This window comes from Malania oleifera, chromosome 4, assembly GCF_029873635.1.
Source record: "Malania oleifera isolate guangnan ecotype guangnan chromosome 4, ASM2987363v1, whole genome shotgun sequence".
NCBI lineage: Eukaryota > Viridiplantae > Streptophyta > Magnoliopsida > Santalales > Ximeniaceae > Malania > Malania oleifera.
Window position 1 is genome coordinate 84,938,834 of NC_080420.1, and position 17,567 is coordinate 84,956,400.

The 17,567-nt window shown below is 35.9% G+C and overlaps 1 protein-coding gene across 2 annotated transcripts in view; it reads left to right on the top strand.

The window, feature by feature from the left end:
• The window catches only part of LOC131154248 (nuclear pore complex protein GP210), a 138,831-nt gene that overhangs the window by 53,443 nt on the left and 67,821 nt on the right, over positions 1-17,567 (top strand). For both annotated transcript variants that reach the window (XM_058106901.1, XM_058106902.1), the window contains exons 13-15: positions 1,059-1,166; positions 1,307-1,369; positions 10,462-10,653. In XM_058106901.1, coding sequence (XP_057962884.1) covers positions 1,059-1,166; positions 1,307-1,369; positions 10,462-10,653 — 363 coding nt within the window. The remainder of the gene's footprint in view (positions 1-1,058; positions 1,167-1,306; positions 1,370-10,461; positions 10,654-17,567) is intronic.

Consider the following 17,567-nt stretch of genomic DNA (forward strand, 5'->3'; position numbering starts at 1 on the left):
AGAAATGTGGTAACTTTTAAGGATTGCACTACCTCTTTGTCTGTTGTGGATAGAGGCCTCTTTCTGGGCTCATTCCTTTGGATTATTTGGGGGTGCCCCACTGCTTGATCTGGTTAGGGATTGGAAGGCAGAGTATTGTAATTCTCTGGTTGTTCTCTTTTGATCATTGTAGGACTTCTTGCCCTCCTATAGTATTTGATCTTTCCACAGATAGGTCTTATTCTTCTCTTTATATATTCTTTCCTCTTCTTGGAATATATCTTCTTTTCTATATATATAAAAGGCTTCTTTTTCTATCCCCCCGCCCCCATAAAAGAAAAAAAAAGAAGAGTGCCCTTGTACTTATGACGTTATATTTTCTTCTTCGTCATTATTAATATAATTCACCAAAGATAATCTTTTCCAGTATAAGATCGTCACTAAATATACATCATTAGACTTATTACACAGTTTTGACCAATGTCTATTTAAGCATACCGTAGCTACTGCTTTAGAGCCTTTGGCATGCCATGAATTTGTTCTTGTTCCTTGAACTGGAACGTTTTGCATTCTAAGTTCATTGGTTTTGACCATTCTAGCTCTTCTACAATGTTTTCTTTTGTTGATTTTTTGAAGCAATGAGCTCATTACAGTTTTTCTTTCTTTCTTTTTATGGTACACATGTACATCTATTCTTTGTTCATGGGTTTTATCACCCTTTTGACACTATTATTGTTTGTTTCATTTTTAATTAAAAAGAAAATAAAATTATCATATAATGATTGGAGGACCAATGCTATTATTCTCTGGCATATATATATATATATATATATTTTTTTTTTTCAGCTGCCTTCTTGTGTCAATTTCACTCCAAATAAGAGCTTTTTAACTTATTCTTATTTTTATTTTTTAACTTTTAACTGTGCTGCTGCAAAACACCCAGGGGATACAAATTTGCTAATGTTTTGGTCCTTCCGCCCCTCCAAAAACCACAAGGGGTCGTTTTCTTTTTGCTTTTTTCCTGTGCTATTATAATGGCAATATTGGATGTTTTCTGATGTGTTGATTGTTTGCTTTAGTGCATTGTTCGTGCCACTGTTACTGGTTTCCATGATACCATGACTGGTCATCATTCTGCTCTATCTTTTGAAAATTTGAAGGACCTTACAGATGCTGTACGCCTACAGGTATGCTGTTTGGGCAGATTTGTTCTTACATAGATTTTCTCCAAAGCAATTGCATGAGAATCAGCGCTCTCTTTGCTGATTCTAATTTTGATGCGCTAGTACGCTGGTTGTTAATGCTTCTAAATTTGTTGGGTGCGCAGCTTGTTTCTACTCTAAGAGTCGAACCGGATTTCCAGTTACTCTTCTTTAGCCCTAACACCAAGGTAGATTCTTTTTGCCTCTATGTTTATTCTTATGTGTGTTATTTTAAAATCAAAATCAGTATTAATACCCATATTTTGACCATACCACTTTCGATGATATTTTACATGTCCCAATTATTCATTCTTGTTTTTTGACAAATATGTGTAAGAAGACTCAATACTGTTTTGAATTTAATTTTTTGTGGGTTTTGCCTCACTTCTGGTAACAATGTTTTGATACGCCTGACTTGTTGAACTCCATATGCACTAGCAAATAAGGATTTGGTTGGAGCTACAGAATGGAAACTTGATTTAATTGAAGAAATATAACAACAATTTGAATTATGGAATGCTGATCTTTTGCTATTGATGGTATTTACATTAGTGCAATATATTTTGCTAAGAATTGCATTTATTGTGGATTTTTTTATTTGTTTTTTTTGATTTTTTTTTATTCAGAGCTATTTCTGAATTTTTTTTTTTTATATTAGCTGCCAGTCATGATTTGCTTTAAGTATTGCTTTTTATAACAGAAGTGGTGCGCTCTGTTACCATTTTTGATGAACAACAAAATATGTTATGAGAAAGAGAGAAACTTTGCAGAGAGTTGGGTAAGGGATCCTCCAATAAAGAATAAAAAAAACAATTAAAGAAAAGAAAAGAGAAAGTATAGTGGATCCTCCAATAAAGACTCTTCTAAGAGTCTTATGCACCCCTGTTTTAATTTCGTGTTTGGTGGATAGCCATGCTAATCCTCATGAGTGACACGCCTCTGCTTGCTTTTGGTCCTTGCCCGGCTTTGGTTGCTAGGTCAAAATGGGACATCTATGTGTGTTTTGAAGGTTTTAGGAGAGCCCTCGGGGTTTTTGGGGCCTTTCAGGGTCCCTCTAGGTCCTTGGTAAGGCCCTTGAAGCTTTATTAGGCCTAGTTGCGCCCACAGGGCTTCAATGGGCTTCGCTGGGCCACTTTGAAGCTTTTAAGGAAGCTCCTTGCAGCCTTAGGGAGCTCAATTGGGCCCCCAAGGGCCCAAGAGCATGCTAATTAACCTTGCCCCCCTAGGACACTTGTGTCCTTTTCTTTTTTAAAAAAACCTAGCTCCTTCTCTTTGCCTATAAATAGGAGCAAGGAGAGAGCGAGAGAAGGGGGGTGGGGGGGGAGCTCACTTGGGGAGAAGAGAGAGAGTTTGTGAGAGTTATAAAAAGAGCGAGTGTGTTAGAGAGAGGGAAAGAGAGAGAGAGTGTTGAATAGAGAGAAAGAAAAGAGAGAGAGAGAGTTTAAAAATAAAGAGAAAATATGGTTAGAGAAAGGAGAGGAGAAATAGAAAAAGAGAGAGAGAGAGTGGGGAGGCTATGGCCAACCAAAAAAAAAAAAAAAGAAAGAAAGAAAAAAAAGAGAGGAAAGAGAAAATAGGGGATGAAAGAGAGTGGACTGCTAAAGAGGTGAGTTTAGGGAAAGAAGAGGAGAGCAAGAAGGAGAAGAAGCCAAGGAATAAAGGAGTGTACGGCCACTAGAGGAGGAGGAATCCTAGAGGAAAAGAAGAACAAAAGGAAGGAAGGGGAGAGGGCTCACAGCTTTGGCTCTCATCCACTGCACCTAATCTCCTTAGTCCTACCCATCTAAGGTATGGCAGCCCATCATTTTGTTTTGATTTGCATATCATTCATTAGGTTGCTGTCATGGTCTTAAATATCCACAAAATTGTCAAAATTTTGATTTCCATCACCCTTGAAATTGAAATGGCATTCGATTTCCATTTTGCATAATTTTCATCAAAATTTCAAACGATCATCCAAAATTTAGCAAAATCTCGAAATTTTAGCGAAAATTGTCGAAATTTTAACTATAGAATGAATTTCTTCAGAATTGCAATGAGAGATTTAGGAGCAAAGGGAAATTTCTTTGTTAATTTATTTTATTTTTTTATTGAAACAAAAAGATTATTACAAGGGCTTTTGAAGTTATATCAAAAAATAAACTTACAACAACATTTTTTATCTAACCATTCATGTCTAAATTATCATTATTTGTATAACAAATAATATTTAAATGATTTAGGAATTTAATTTGTATTATCTGAATATGTATAAATCACATATCTTACAAATATGTTTGATACAAAAATTATATTACAGATGTTCCATCTCATACAGAACATAAATGTATTTAACTTGTAATATATTAGTCCTAAAGCTTATATTATTATGTCTATTAACCATTTCTAAAGTTTCATAAAAGAATCCCATGCTTTACTATTGATTTCCATTATTTTTTTCAAATCGAAATCAAAATTAACATTGAAATCAAAATTTTTGTTGGAATTTCCGTACTTTTGGAGCTTCAAAAATTGAGTTGACGTTGAAATTTAAGACCTTGGTTTCTTTGTTGGGTCATGTAGGGCAGTGTTAGATAGGTTTCTATTAGAGAGAGTTGGGAAGGAGGTTGTAGCTTGGCTAGGGTAGCTATGCTGCTGTGTAGGGGCTGGAAAATAGGATTTATGTACGCAGCAGCAGCTACAGCTGGAGTAGTTGCTGTGTAGGGGGCTGGAAAATAAGATTTATGCACACATCAGTAGCTATGGCTGGAGGAGTTGCTGTGTAGGGGTTGGAAAACAGGATTTATGTATACAGTAGCAGCTACGACTGGAGGAGTTGCTGTGTAGGGTGCTGGAAAATAAGATTTATGCACGCAGCAGCAGCTATGGCTGGAGGAGTTGCTGTGTAGGGGTTGGAAAATAAGATTTATGCACACAGCAGCAGCTATAGCTGGAGGAGTTGCTGTGTAGGGGCTGGAAAATAAGATTTATGCACACAATGGCAGCTGCGGCTGGAATAGTTGCTGTGTAGGGGCTGGAAAATAGGGTTTATGCACGCAACAGCAGCAGCTTCGGCTGGAGAAAAAGATGTAGGTTACGGATGGGGTAGAAACCCTAGCTTTGGGGGTTAGGAATGAAGGGTCTTAGACCATTCTTAGGGCAGGGATCTACTGTAAACTTTTGTGGCAGCTGCAAAATAGGTCTCTTCTGCTGTAGGTCTGTAAGCTAGGGTTCACATGCAAACTTTGGCATGCGATGGAGCAAAAGTGAGGTGTGCTGCAAGGTGGGTTTCAATCTCAGCTGTAAATAGCAACAGCTGTGAAAGGGATGGCCAAAAGATGGGTTGAGAGGTGTTAGAGGCTTTCTATTTCCGTGACATTAGGGGCTGTGAGCACCATTGTTGTGCACAGCAGCTGTAAACACAGCAAGCTCATGCTTTTCTATTTAAAGTTTTTCTTGTCTTGTTTGTTCTCCCTTTTTTCATTTTTGTTATTTTTTCATTTTTATTTTACGTGTGAACAATCTATATTTTATATCCCTGAATGTTAGAGCAGTAAAAAAGGAGATGTTTGCTTCCATGAAAGAAGGTTGGTTAAGTCTCTAACATGTATTTGGTTATCCCATTAGTTCATGCTCTTGTATATGGGTTCTTTGAATGGTTAACTTGAACTAGTACTCCTTCATTTTGGTGCATATAGTATGGTTTGGAATACGTTTGCCTTCATGGACGAGAGTTTGAGATTGGCATATACTTGTTTACTCCATTAATTCATGCTTTTGTCTATACTAGCTATTGGAATGGTTAACTTGGTTCCTTTTGATGTAATGTGAATGATAGTTCTTCTACTTTGGAACATATAATATAGTTTGAGAATGCTAATACATCATGGTAAGTTGAGTATCTCTTTTGAAATTGTCCTTTGCCATGAAACATAGAGCATGTGGTTCCATTAATTATGTATGAGTTGCTGTGATATTTGAAGATACTTAGTTAAGAATTCAAATTGCTTATGCTTATGTTATATTTCCTTAGTGCTAGTTAATGATTTCACTTTGTTTAAGATTAATGGCCATGGTTGCTTGCATGTGCCTATCAAGCCCCTTTTTGCCTTATCCCTAAGTGTGTCTCATTTCATTGCGTCTCCAAGCTTTGTTTAGGTCCTATCGACCCGACTAATGATGGGATGATTGGGGAGATTTCACCGTATGTTGTCCTCTCCATTTTCAACCCTAGGCCAGGGACAAGTGCTTTCCAATAAGCTTGTATGGGCGAATGGGAGTCGATGCTTGTACCACAGGATTGAGGAGTTAGGAGTAAGTTTGAAATTCCTTCTTAAAAAAAAAAAAAAAAAAAAAACTTTCCTTTCTCAAAATAGATCATTTAAATCCTTTCCCTTAAAGGCTGATAATAAGCTTAGTAATTTTTCAAAAAATCTTCCTTATTTGTCAAAGTATCTTGCCTCAAATTGGAAACTCTTCTTTTCCAAAAATGTCAAAATTCATTAATGGTTAATTTATTTAAACTCTCCATCAAGACTTGATGTCAATCAAGAGATTTTCCACTCTATCAACATTGAGTTTTTTTATTTCAATCATGGGGTTGTGTCACGGGCCGACTATTTTCACACCTTTGTGAAGGTCCGTGCGGCACTAGCTAAATCACTCTTGCTTAACTAGCCAGCCTATCATTTACAAACATTCATCCATGAAACACTTTCATTAACATTCATTCAAATAACAGCGGAAATAGTAATCAATTCATGAAAGCTGTGACAAGCAAGCAGTAAACATTGAAGCAAACGTAATTCATTAGCAACACCTCCGTTGACATTGTGTGTTTAGCAAGGGAGGCAAGTAGGCTAAACACGTTGACAATAACAATTGAGTTTTACAATTACTGATGAACACTTACCCTCCCCTAAAGAGCTTTCTATGCCATTCTCACTTTGGCACTAGGAAGTGACCGAGGAGTGATGCTGCCTTATTTGGCATGTAATGAAATAAATACTCGAAAATAACCCTACACTAATATTTACATGATGAAACCCATCCCTAACACACGAGGCAAGTGGTCACAGACAAGCATAATGCCCTGAACAAGTTTAGCTCGTGACAGGTAGGAATCCCAATTCCCATTTATTCAAAATTTGATTAAAAACCCCATCCACCTCATCTTGTCTATGATTGAAATCAAATATTTTGATGTTGAGTTTTCCTAAACCTTGATTTCAAAGGAAAGAGTCATCTTTGAATCTAAAGGCAATCAATCAAAACCTTTTCCATCATCTCTTCCAATTTACCTTATGTTTTCAAAAGTTAGGATATTCTGAGGCCAATTCCTCTTTTCAATCAAAGTACGTTAGGGCTTTCAACTTTGTTGTTTGGACTTTTGGACAGTGATTCTTCATTGGATGACCCAAAAGGGGACCTTTCCTTCATTTCTTTCTATTCCTTCTTTATTCTTAGTTAAGAGTCTTAAGACACGCACGCACATAGCGGTAACCTTTCTCAGAATGGGCATGGGTAGGGTGTTGGTGGATTGATTCTCCTTAGAATGGTTCGTTTGCCACCTTCCCTACACACAAACGTACTCTTGAACCCATTTACTTTGAATTGTAGACATTTTTTGGGTTTTTTTCTTTGTTTTGGGAAACAAAAAAACAATACCCTGATTTAACCATCTTGTTTGAGGGGTTCGCCATGCATGAACATTTTCTATTTGTCGGAACATCCCCCGGACCAGATTCCGGTATCGACACTAGTTCACTATCTCATTCTGAGTTATTCTAGGTCTACATTTGCCCCTTCTATTGCCACCGACATTAACTAGCTCACATGCCCCGGTGCATTATTTAGTGCAAGTTGCAGGTGCCCAAACATCTCATGTATCCCTTGTGTTCTACTGATGCTATGCCTAACATACCACGAATATGTCCATTTCTAAATTTATCTTTTAGAGGTGTTCCACTCATCCATCTTAGCATTATTACTTCAGCAACTTTCACTTTTTGGATATATTGTTTCTTAGTTGCCCAACATTCTAATCCATATAACATAGCTGGTCTTACAAGTGTTACATAGAACTTTCCTTTTATTTTGAGGGTCTTCTACGATTATACAACATGCCTTGAGCACTTCTCTATTTTATCTAACCTACTTAATTTCCTTGACTAGGAAAGAGATAATCAATGGGGCAATCATAGCGAGTAGAAAAACTTGATTAAGAGGGGCATCCCCAACCCAAACATCTTCCAAAGAGCGAACCCTATCCTCATTACTGTATTTATGCCTCACATGTGAGAAACAAAAGACCAGAAATTTTATAAACAAAAGTTTGAGGGCTTGCGCAGCTAACAAGAGCACTAGCTTTTGCATCTCATTTATTTTGCTCAAGCCCATACTTGGTACGAATCACCGTATGCCAAGAGGAATTGTGCTATAAAAGGGACACTATGACCAATTTCCCACTAAATAATGTTTTTAGAAAACAAATTACCAGGGTACAACCCTCTCTCAGGCTTTCAGACAATATCCTAGCTAACAAGGTGATTTCTCTTACCATACCTAGCCTAAAGCTATAAAAATCTCCCATTTGCTTTTCTAACCTTGAGCAATAGACACCAGAATCCTAAACAGTGACGGGTAATATGAAGGGAAATTGAAAGTTAAGCCTGAATAAGACTGATTTGACCTCCTAAAGTGAAATTAGCACCCCTCCAACATCCAAACTTCTAGGAACCTTCTCTATGATTGTATCCTGAAAAGAGTTCAAGATCTTATTGATTAGAAAATAGACGTAGAGAAAAATATTGGAAGCTTTCTGTGTCAGATATAGTCACGACTCATGAGAATTTTTTTTTTGAATAAACACACTCATGTAGGATTACCACATAGGGGAACATCTAAATATGTGGTAGGCCAGTCCGAACTGCTACAACCTGCTTTTAATGAATAATGGAAGGCACTGAAGAGTCAACATTAATATCTGCAATCCCGCTTTTAGAACAGTTAATCCTCAATCCTAACACTCCAAAAAATTTGTAAAATAATCAACGTATTGAATAAATTATCCAAATTATTGGACAAGAAAAAAATGATATCATCCACAAACTATAAATGAGAAATGAACACATCATCTAAGCCCGCCCTAATGCCTATTAAAAGGTCACTACAAATTCCTCCTATAAAAGATCATAGTCAAGAAATCCACAGCCAGGGCAAAAAGAAAAAGGAGATGATGGGTCCTTGTCTAACATCCATCGTACTTTGAAACCAACATCTTGGTTCACAAGTAACAATAATAGAGAAGGCAGTCAACGAAAGAAAACTTCTAATTCATCTTCTCCACCTGGTCCTGAACTCTGTTCTCTATCACTCTATTAAAGAACTTCCAGCATACTCAATCATAAGCCCTATCAAAATCTAGATTCAAAACCACGCCATCCCTATCTTTCCTCCTAGACTCCCATTTCCAAGTCTAACAAAAGTGCTTTGGGTGCTAGAGATTGTATCAGCCAATGCAACACACATTCTATTAGAAAGAACTTATGTTAATTTCAGTAATCAGGCTAATAGGCTAAATCTGTAACCTTGATAGATTGTCCTCTGGCACAATGGTGATAAAGGTGGAATTCATACCCCTCCCCACCATGCTATTAGTGTAAAATTTTTTAAACATTTTCATTGATTCATCCTTGGCATATTCTAACAACCTTGGAAGGTATCAATATTCAATAGTTTATTATGGCCTAGGTCCTTATCCCCTTCTGACTCAAAAACAACTCTCCTCACTTCCTCCTCCTCCAATGACCTTTCAAGCCACACAACATTACCCTCTGAAATTAGGTACCAAGTGCTATAATAGGTTTGTCAACATCTTACTCCAACTTAAGTCTCTTATAAAAATCAATGATCTCCCCCACAATGACCTCATGATCCTTAGCAACCTCTCTCTCCTTGATCTCCAATTCTTTAATAGAACTCTCCTTCCTCCCATGCTAGCCAGCCTCTAAAAGAATCTAGCATTACTTCTTTCATCTACTTCAGCCTAGATTTTCGCTTCCATCTAATCTCCTCCCTCAAAATAATATTATCTATCTGATTGTTTATCCATAGACTAGCAGCAAACCATGTAAATTGTGCATTAGGCATTGGGAATTTGATGCAACTAACAATCTCTAGTGAATTTAAACCCTCTGATGTTGGCTCTAACCCTAAAGCCATCAAATTTCTCATGCAAAAATCTAATGGCATTAAAATCTTCTCTCACACAGCAATTAGGAAAACAAGAACCATATACTGCACGCAACTCTTGCCAAAAGAAACCGCTAAGCGTAGGAAATGTATCCACCTTCATAGCAAACCTTCTGTCATAGACAAGAATACTGTTGCCTAATTAGATGAAAAAGTAACCAATCCCAAAACCTCATTTCCCAGACACTCCTAACCGCAAACGAAACATCGCTAATTTGGTCTCCTGTAACATTCACAGGTTAGGTGACACACAATCATCTGTTTTATCTTACGAGTTATAATGCTTCATAGGATTCCCTTGACTCCGAATTTTCCAACTTAAGGCTTCCATTATGATGTCTTACTAACCCTTCCCTGCCCAGTTTTTGACCCTACATAATTATTGGAAGCAATTTTTGACTCTCTCAATTCAAGTTCTTTTTCTTTCTAACGTAAATCCTAGGACTTACTACAAACCTAATCTCTTGAACTCACTAATCTCAATCCCATTGTCTGGGTTCCTGGTGTCTAGTTCACTCTGATAATATTTGATGTATCATGGATAAAATTATGGAAAAAAAAGTCGAATATAAAGCATAAATTATTGTGAGTCTTGAGTCTACATCCTCTACAACTTACGAATTTTTAACTCTATTTTTTGTTGGCTGCACACATTCCACCACTCTAGATTTTTTTTTATTGTCTTTGAAACTGTTAAAAAGTGACTGTCTTTAGCATAAATCTTAATAAGCATCTTGTACTTCAGCACTCAATGTCCTATTACATGACATTTGATGGTGGAAAAATCATTTTTTAGACAGTAATTTTCAGTTATTTCTAAGGAAATTTCCCCCTATTATCTTTGTGGGCTATGTATAGCCTATAGAATGGTACTGTTGTGGGCCATTGCAGGGCAATTGTTTTTGAACTTAATTTTTGCTGGACAGTATCTGAGTTTTGTTAACTGTAATTTTCTGGTGATATATCATGGTGTTATTGCGTTGCAAGCTCAGTACTATGCACTGTATATATATATTAAAATAAAATATTGCATGCTTTCATGTTCCAGGTAAATATGTCGATTACTGGAGGGAGCTGTTTTCTCAATGCTGTTGCCAATGATTCTCAAATTGTAGAAATTGTTCAACCCCCAACAGGTTTACAATGTTCACAATTGATATTGGTACCAAAGGGGTTGGGGACTGCACTTGTAACAGTTTATGATATTGGACTTACTCCACCACTTGCAGCTTCTTCTTTGGTAATCTCTTCTCTTGTTTTTGTATTCCTATCTTGTGATAAAATATTACGTTACTAAATTTGTAGTTTTTCCTCATAAACCGAATACGTATCTATTCTCATTGATAATACCATAATAGGATAATTCTCTGGAAAGGTTCTTTCAGCGAAGAATTTGGTTAAGTGGTGTCGAGATTTTGATTAAATGAATGACCTAACTTGAAGATTAGTCTCTCCTTTATTTATAATACAAATCAACTACATTCTAATGGCAATAATACCCTTACTGACTCTCTGTAATTAACATTCTAACAAACTTAATAATAGTAGTACTAAATGACATAAATAGCCTCTTAACACTCCCCTTCAAGCTAGAGAATAAATGTCATATGCACCTAACTTGTTACAAATAAATTTAACATGAGCATCCCCCCAAAACTTTGGTAAACAAATCAGCAAGCTGCATATCATACTTCACATAATTGGTAGTAATGAGCTTCTGTACAAGTTTCTCTTGAACAAAGTGGCAATCAACTTTAATATGCTTCATTTGCTCATGAAAGACTGGGTTGGAGACAATATGAAGAGCAACTTGATTATCATTCATCAACTTCATAGGCTGATGATATAAAAGATCTCTCTCAGATGCACCTTTGAGATATCTCAAGATGCGAATTATTGCGTCCCAATGACTTGCCCTCGGTGAATGTAGAAATTGACTCACAACACTTGTTGCATAAGATATATTCGGCCAAGTGACTGTGAGATAATTTAACTTTCCAACAAGCCTTTGGAATTGTCCAAGATTAGGTAGCAAATCACCCATATCTGATACCAACTTGCAATTAGGATCCATGGGTGTACCAACCGGTTTAGATCCCAACAATCCAGTTTCATCCAATAGATCAAGAACATACTTCCTTTGTGATAAAATAGTTCCCATACGTGATCCAGATACTTCTATACCCAAGAAGTATTTTGACGGTCCCAAATCTTTGGTTTGAATATTTCTTTGTAGAAAAAGCTTGACTTTGAATTCCTTTTATCATCATCACTTGTAATAACAATATCATCCAGACAAACAACAAGAGGAATCCTACTTAATGAAGTATGACGATAAAGCACATAATGATCCACTACACACGGTCGAAGACCAAACTCAAGTACTACAACACTAAAACGACCAAACAATACTCTAGGAAGTCATTTTAAACCATATAGTTCCTTCTTGAGCTAACACACTAAGCCTATATCCCCCTAAGCAACAAACCCATATGGGTGTTCCCATATAAACCTCCCCCTCAAGGTCACCATGCAAGAAGATATTCTTCTTATCTAACTGATGTAGAGGCCAGTGACAAGTAGTAGCCAAGGAGATGAACAAACGTATTGATGAAAGTTTGGCAATCGGAGAAAAGTGTTAGAATAATCCAAACCATACACTTGAGTACACCCTTTAGCAACAAGACGGGCCTTTAGATGAGCCACAAAGCCATTGGGATTGACTTTAACAGTGTCTATCTAGCGATAACTAGCCCCGAACTTGTCAGGAGGAAGAGATACCAACTCCCAAGTGCCATTGCCCTTTAAAGCATTCATCTCTTCAACCATAGCATTCCTCCACCCATAGTGGGATAAGGCTTTTGAAACAAGTTTAGGAAGGTTAGTAGACGATAGAGCAGTAACAAAACAATAGGAGGGTGCTAAGAAGTCAGAACAAACAGAGTTGTCAGAACAAGCAGAGTTGGAAATGGGATGTTGAGTACCTGTGCATTTACCTTTCCGTGCGTTTACCTTTCTGAATAGCAATGGTAGGATCAACATCATGGGAAATATGATCATCAGACGAGGAAACCAAAGGTATGGTAGTAGAAGCTAGAGGGGACTCTCTTCCTTGGAGCCTCCGTCGTGAATAACCTTGCAAATTAGGATCATTAAGACGATGAGAAAAACTTAAACTACATGGAGACTAAGATGGTTGGTTGGGCAAGGACATCAAAGTAGAATCTGGAAGATTAGGCAGAGGAAGAGACTTATTGAGCTCAAAAGCACTTAGAAATTTGGTTTAGTAAGCTGTAGAATCAAAGAAGGTAACATCAACAGAAACAAAAAAGTGATGTAGGACAAGACTACAACAACAATATCCCTTTTGAGTATGTGAGTAACCTAGAAATATTCATTTTATTGCACAAGGATCCAACTTATCCACCCTGGGAGTTAGTTACTGAACAAAGGACACACACATGAATATGCAAGGAGGGAGAGAGAGAATAAAGGTGAATTAGGAAAGAGAATGGAGTAGGGAATTTTACCACTAAGAACACAGGATAACATCGTTTTGATCAGATGGCAAGCAGTAAGTACGACATCACTCCAAAGTACTTTAGGTGCATAGATTTAATATGGTAAGGTGTGAGTAATTTCATGGATATGTCTATTTTTCCTCTTTGCAACACCATTTTGCTAAGGACTATGGGCACAAGATGATTGATGGGCAATACTAAACTAAGATAAGTAGTGAGTTATGAACTGAAATACTATTTAGCATTACCACTTCGAAGTATTTGAACTGGAAAACCAAATTGAGTCTTTATTTCAAAACAAAAGGTACAAAATACATGAAATAACTCAGAACGATCTATTATTAAATTTAGCCATGTCATTCTTGAATAATCATTCATAAAGGTTACAAAGTACTAGAAACCTAACTTGGACACTACTCTACTAGGACCCCAAACATCAGAATGAGCTAACATGAAAGGGCTTGCAGCCCGTTTATTGACTTGGGAAGCGAAAGGGACATGATAGTTCTTTCCTAACTAACAAGACTCACAATTAGGACTAGACACAAAACTCTATTAAGGAGCACGACGTTTTAACTTTTCTAGTGAAGGATGACCAAGATGACAATGACTTTGGAGAGGGGTGGCAGCAAGAGTGCAAGTGGTAGAAGGAGATAGTGGCTCCAAGTGATAAAGTCTGCTAACTTCATGCCCTTCGCCAATCATCTTCCTCATCTTCAAATCATAAATAACCACAAAATCATGGAAGAATATTACTGAGCAATTGATGGATTTAGTAATCTTGCTAATGGGCATAAGATTGAAAGGAAATTTGGGAATATGCCAAACCAAAGTAAGAGAAATAGAAGAAATGGGATTTACAATCCCAATTTCGTTGACTGCAATGGTGGATCCATCAACAAGAGTAACACAAGGTAAATTTGCAACATATTGACGAATGGAGAAGAAATTAGGTATGCCTGTGATATGATCTATGGCAACAGAGTCTATGATCCTAGGACTGAGGCGAGAAGTACTAGATGATAGGCATACTGTGGGATTACTTATTTGGGCAAGCGATGTAATGGGAAGAGAAGCTTATTCTGACACTTAATACCTCTGGAACTAGAAATACTCTTCCTCTAACATGGATACAGTATGTTGCCCCCCACTCAGTCCCCAAAAGTGTGGAGTCGGTGGTGGCTGTATTGGCTGCCCGCAAAGGTGTGATTACTTCGTCGACAATGAGTGCACTTGCTAGGAGTGCCTCTACCTCGTCCATCTTTACCATCACTACCACTTGAACCACCTCGATAACTTCTGCTGTTGTTTGATAGAGAACTAGAATCACCTTGTTTGGCAAAGGATGTTTTCTCCGAGCCAGATGCAAGGGAAGGAGAATGTGTGCTAAAAGAAGCACGAAGGACACGAGAATAAGCATCACCAAATGCTGGCAATTTTGCACTACTAAGAATATGAGATCGGATTGCCTCAAACTCAAGTCTTAAGCCCGTTATAATCCAAAGAACTGTCATACGCTCCCTCTGCTTTTGTATCTCACAAACGTTGGCATTTATAGTTTGCATAACATTAAGCTCCTTATGGATGTGCTTCATCTATCCAAAATAATACGCAATGCTCCTATCTCCTTGTTGTAACTGAAAGTACTTTTGGGATAAATTATATGTATGTGAACGTTACTAGAGTATAGAAGCTTGGCATAATCCCAAATCTCCTTGCACGTATCTAAATGCATACACACTTGTGCAATTTGTGGCTCCATTGAATTTCACAAGAGGGAAACAACCAAGACATCTTATTTAATCTACACTTCTTTTCTTTTCTGATTAGAAGGATTATAGTGGAGCAAGTGGTCAAATTTTCGTAATTCTACTAAATGAACTTGAATAGCTTTAGACCGTTGAACATAATTCTTTCCATCCAACTTTTGAGTCATTATCGGTGGTAGTGATGAAGGAGACTTATTTTTGGGATTCATAGACTCCATCGCGCACTCACAAACTTGTAGCCACACCAATGTCACACAAGAAGAACAACAAAAACTAATCAGGGCAATCACAAACTATGTGAAGTACCGACACAACCACAGACGAGGTGAACGACTTACCAACTGAGATAGCACTGCCCCTGCCTCACTATCTTAACTTGCGAACACTGCTGCTGCTCCAAGAAACTCACAAAGAAACCTTTACAAGCACCGAACAAAAACTAACGGATTACCATGAGTGCTTGGTCAAAAAAGGCTGGATCTTTGGACAAAAAAATGTCCAACAACTTGATAATATTGTTTGGAGAGGGGACATGGTAGAGGGAAAAAAGGAAAAAGGTGGCTGGAAACTTGCTTATGCACTGGAGCGCGGGGTTGGAACTACTGGTAGATAGCCAGTGCGTGGGGGCGCATGAAGCTTTTTCCGGCGATGGGGTTTTTTGGAGGGTAGGCTTCGTAGGGTTCTGATTTTGGCTATATGGTTGGCTTTGTGAAATAATGAAAGGATGGAGGTGGATCTAAGAAGGGCAGCAATGGGAATGTGTTTTTCCGGCGACGACTGAGTATAATAGGGTTTAGGTCGGATCATGCATATCAGGTTGAGATTTTGATTAAATGAATGATCTAACTTGAAGATAGTCTCTCCCTCTATTTATAATACAAATAAAATACATTCTAATAACAATAATACCCTTACTAACTCTCACTAATTAACATACTAACGCACTTAAGAATAATAATACTAAAAGACATAAATAATCTCTAACAAGGGGGTTACTTTTTTACTGCTCAGATGGTAAAAATATTTTTTTTGTTAGTTGTAATAATTGAACCCCTAGATGCCTATGCCCAATTGAATGTATTTACGACCTTGTGTGGATAAAAGTTTAGAAGACTATTATTTATGATATGATCTTTGTTCTCTTTGGTGTGGGATGAGGGGCTTTCCCGAATTAGAAATGTGGCTTTGACACGGAAGACGCCAATTTTTCCTCAAGATTGTATTGAGACCATCACTCCTTTAGGAAAACTAAACTGAGTCTCAGTGAGGAATAAATCATCCATAGAGGGAGATCATGGCTCTCTCGCGAAACCCCCCTTCTCTCTTTCACGAATTGAGATATGTGTTTGGCTGAAGTAGGCGATGAAATATCATTCGATTTAGATCAACAGAAATACTTTCAATCTAAAAATTGATAAGGTGGGGAAATCCATTATTTGTTTGTTCTCGAGAATAATACTTCTCGTAATAGATGGGTAAGATTCTCCAAAGACGCTGTAAGTTGGTTTACTAATGTTTTGTCAATTTTGGGTTGAATGGAAAGGGGTTTTCGAAGTGTTTATATCAAAAACATGCGGTACTGGCTATTGATTCCATGGACAAAGGTGGAAAAATTTCCGAAGTTAGGAGTGGGGTGGAAAGGTAACCAGTTTTCTGTGCTCATCCCTAGGGGCGCTGAGCCCTTGTTTGGGAGCACTTAAAAAAACTACTTATTGTACTTATCACTTAAAATAAAGACTTTTACAAAAAAAGTTGCATTTGACGTGTATTACAGCAAACATTTATTGCAAAAAGTGTTTTTCCAAAATCACTTTTTTGAGTACTTTTTAAGTGAATTTTGAGAAAAATCTAAGGTAGCTTTTCTGCCACTTATAAGTGGCATTATTCTTGGGCGGAATCAATTTTGTAAATATAGGAAAATTTAGTGACTATTTTATAATTATATAAATACATTAGAAGATAATCATATACTATTTTAGTATGTATTATAATATATTAATTATTAATGAAACAATTCAATTATGGAATGAAGAAGAAAAACCTTCTATTAATTTGAAATAATATTAAAAATTTAAAATATAATTTAATTAATAATATTATTTTAATATAAATTAATATAATAATCATATGTTTTAAATATAAATTAAGAACAAGATTGTTGTTAAACAAAAAATAATATTATATTATTTTTAATTAATAAAAATATTTAAATATGAATTAATTTTAATAGTTAACACAATTATTAATTAAGTTGTTAATTAAAAATTAACCATATAATATTTGACTATGCATTTTAGCCTATTAATTATTAATAAAATATAATTAAATTCTGAAATGAATAAAATGAACCATCTATAATTTTAAATTAACATTAAATAAATTAAAAATTTTAATTTAGTTACTAATACTATTTTTAACATAAATTAATGTGATTACATATGTTATAAATATACATTAATAATATTATAATTGTTAATTAATAAATAAGAATATTATAATTATTTTAGTTAATAGAAAATTTTTAATTTTTAAATATAAAATTAATATTATTATCATTTGAATTTAGTTATAAAAATTTTATTATTTTTATTTTATTATTTTAGTTATTATAATTCAATTCTGGATTGAACAAGAGCTATTTATTAATTTAAATTAACATTAAATAAATTGAATTTTTGAATTAAATTAATAATATTATTTTTATTATAATTTAGTATGATAGTAATATGTTATAAATAAACTTTAAGAACAAGATTATTGTTAATTAAAAATAATAATCTTATATCATTTTTAATAGAAAATATTAAAATTTTAATCATAAATAATAAAATTAATTATTAATGAAATTTTTAATTTTAAAATAT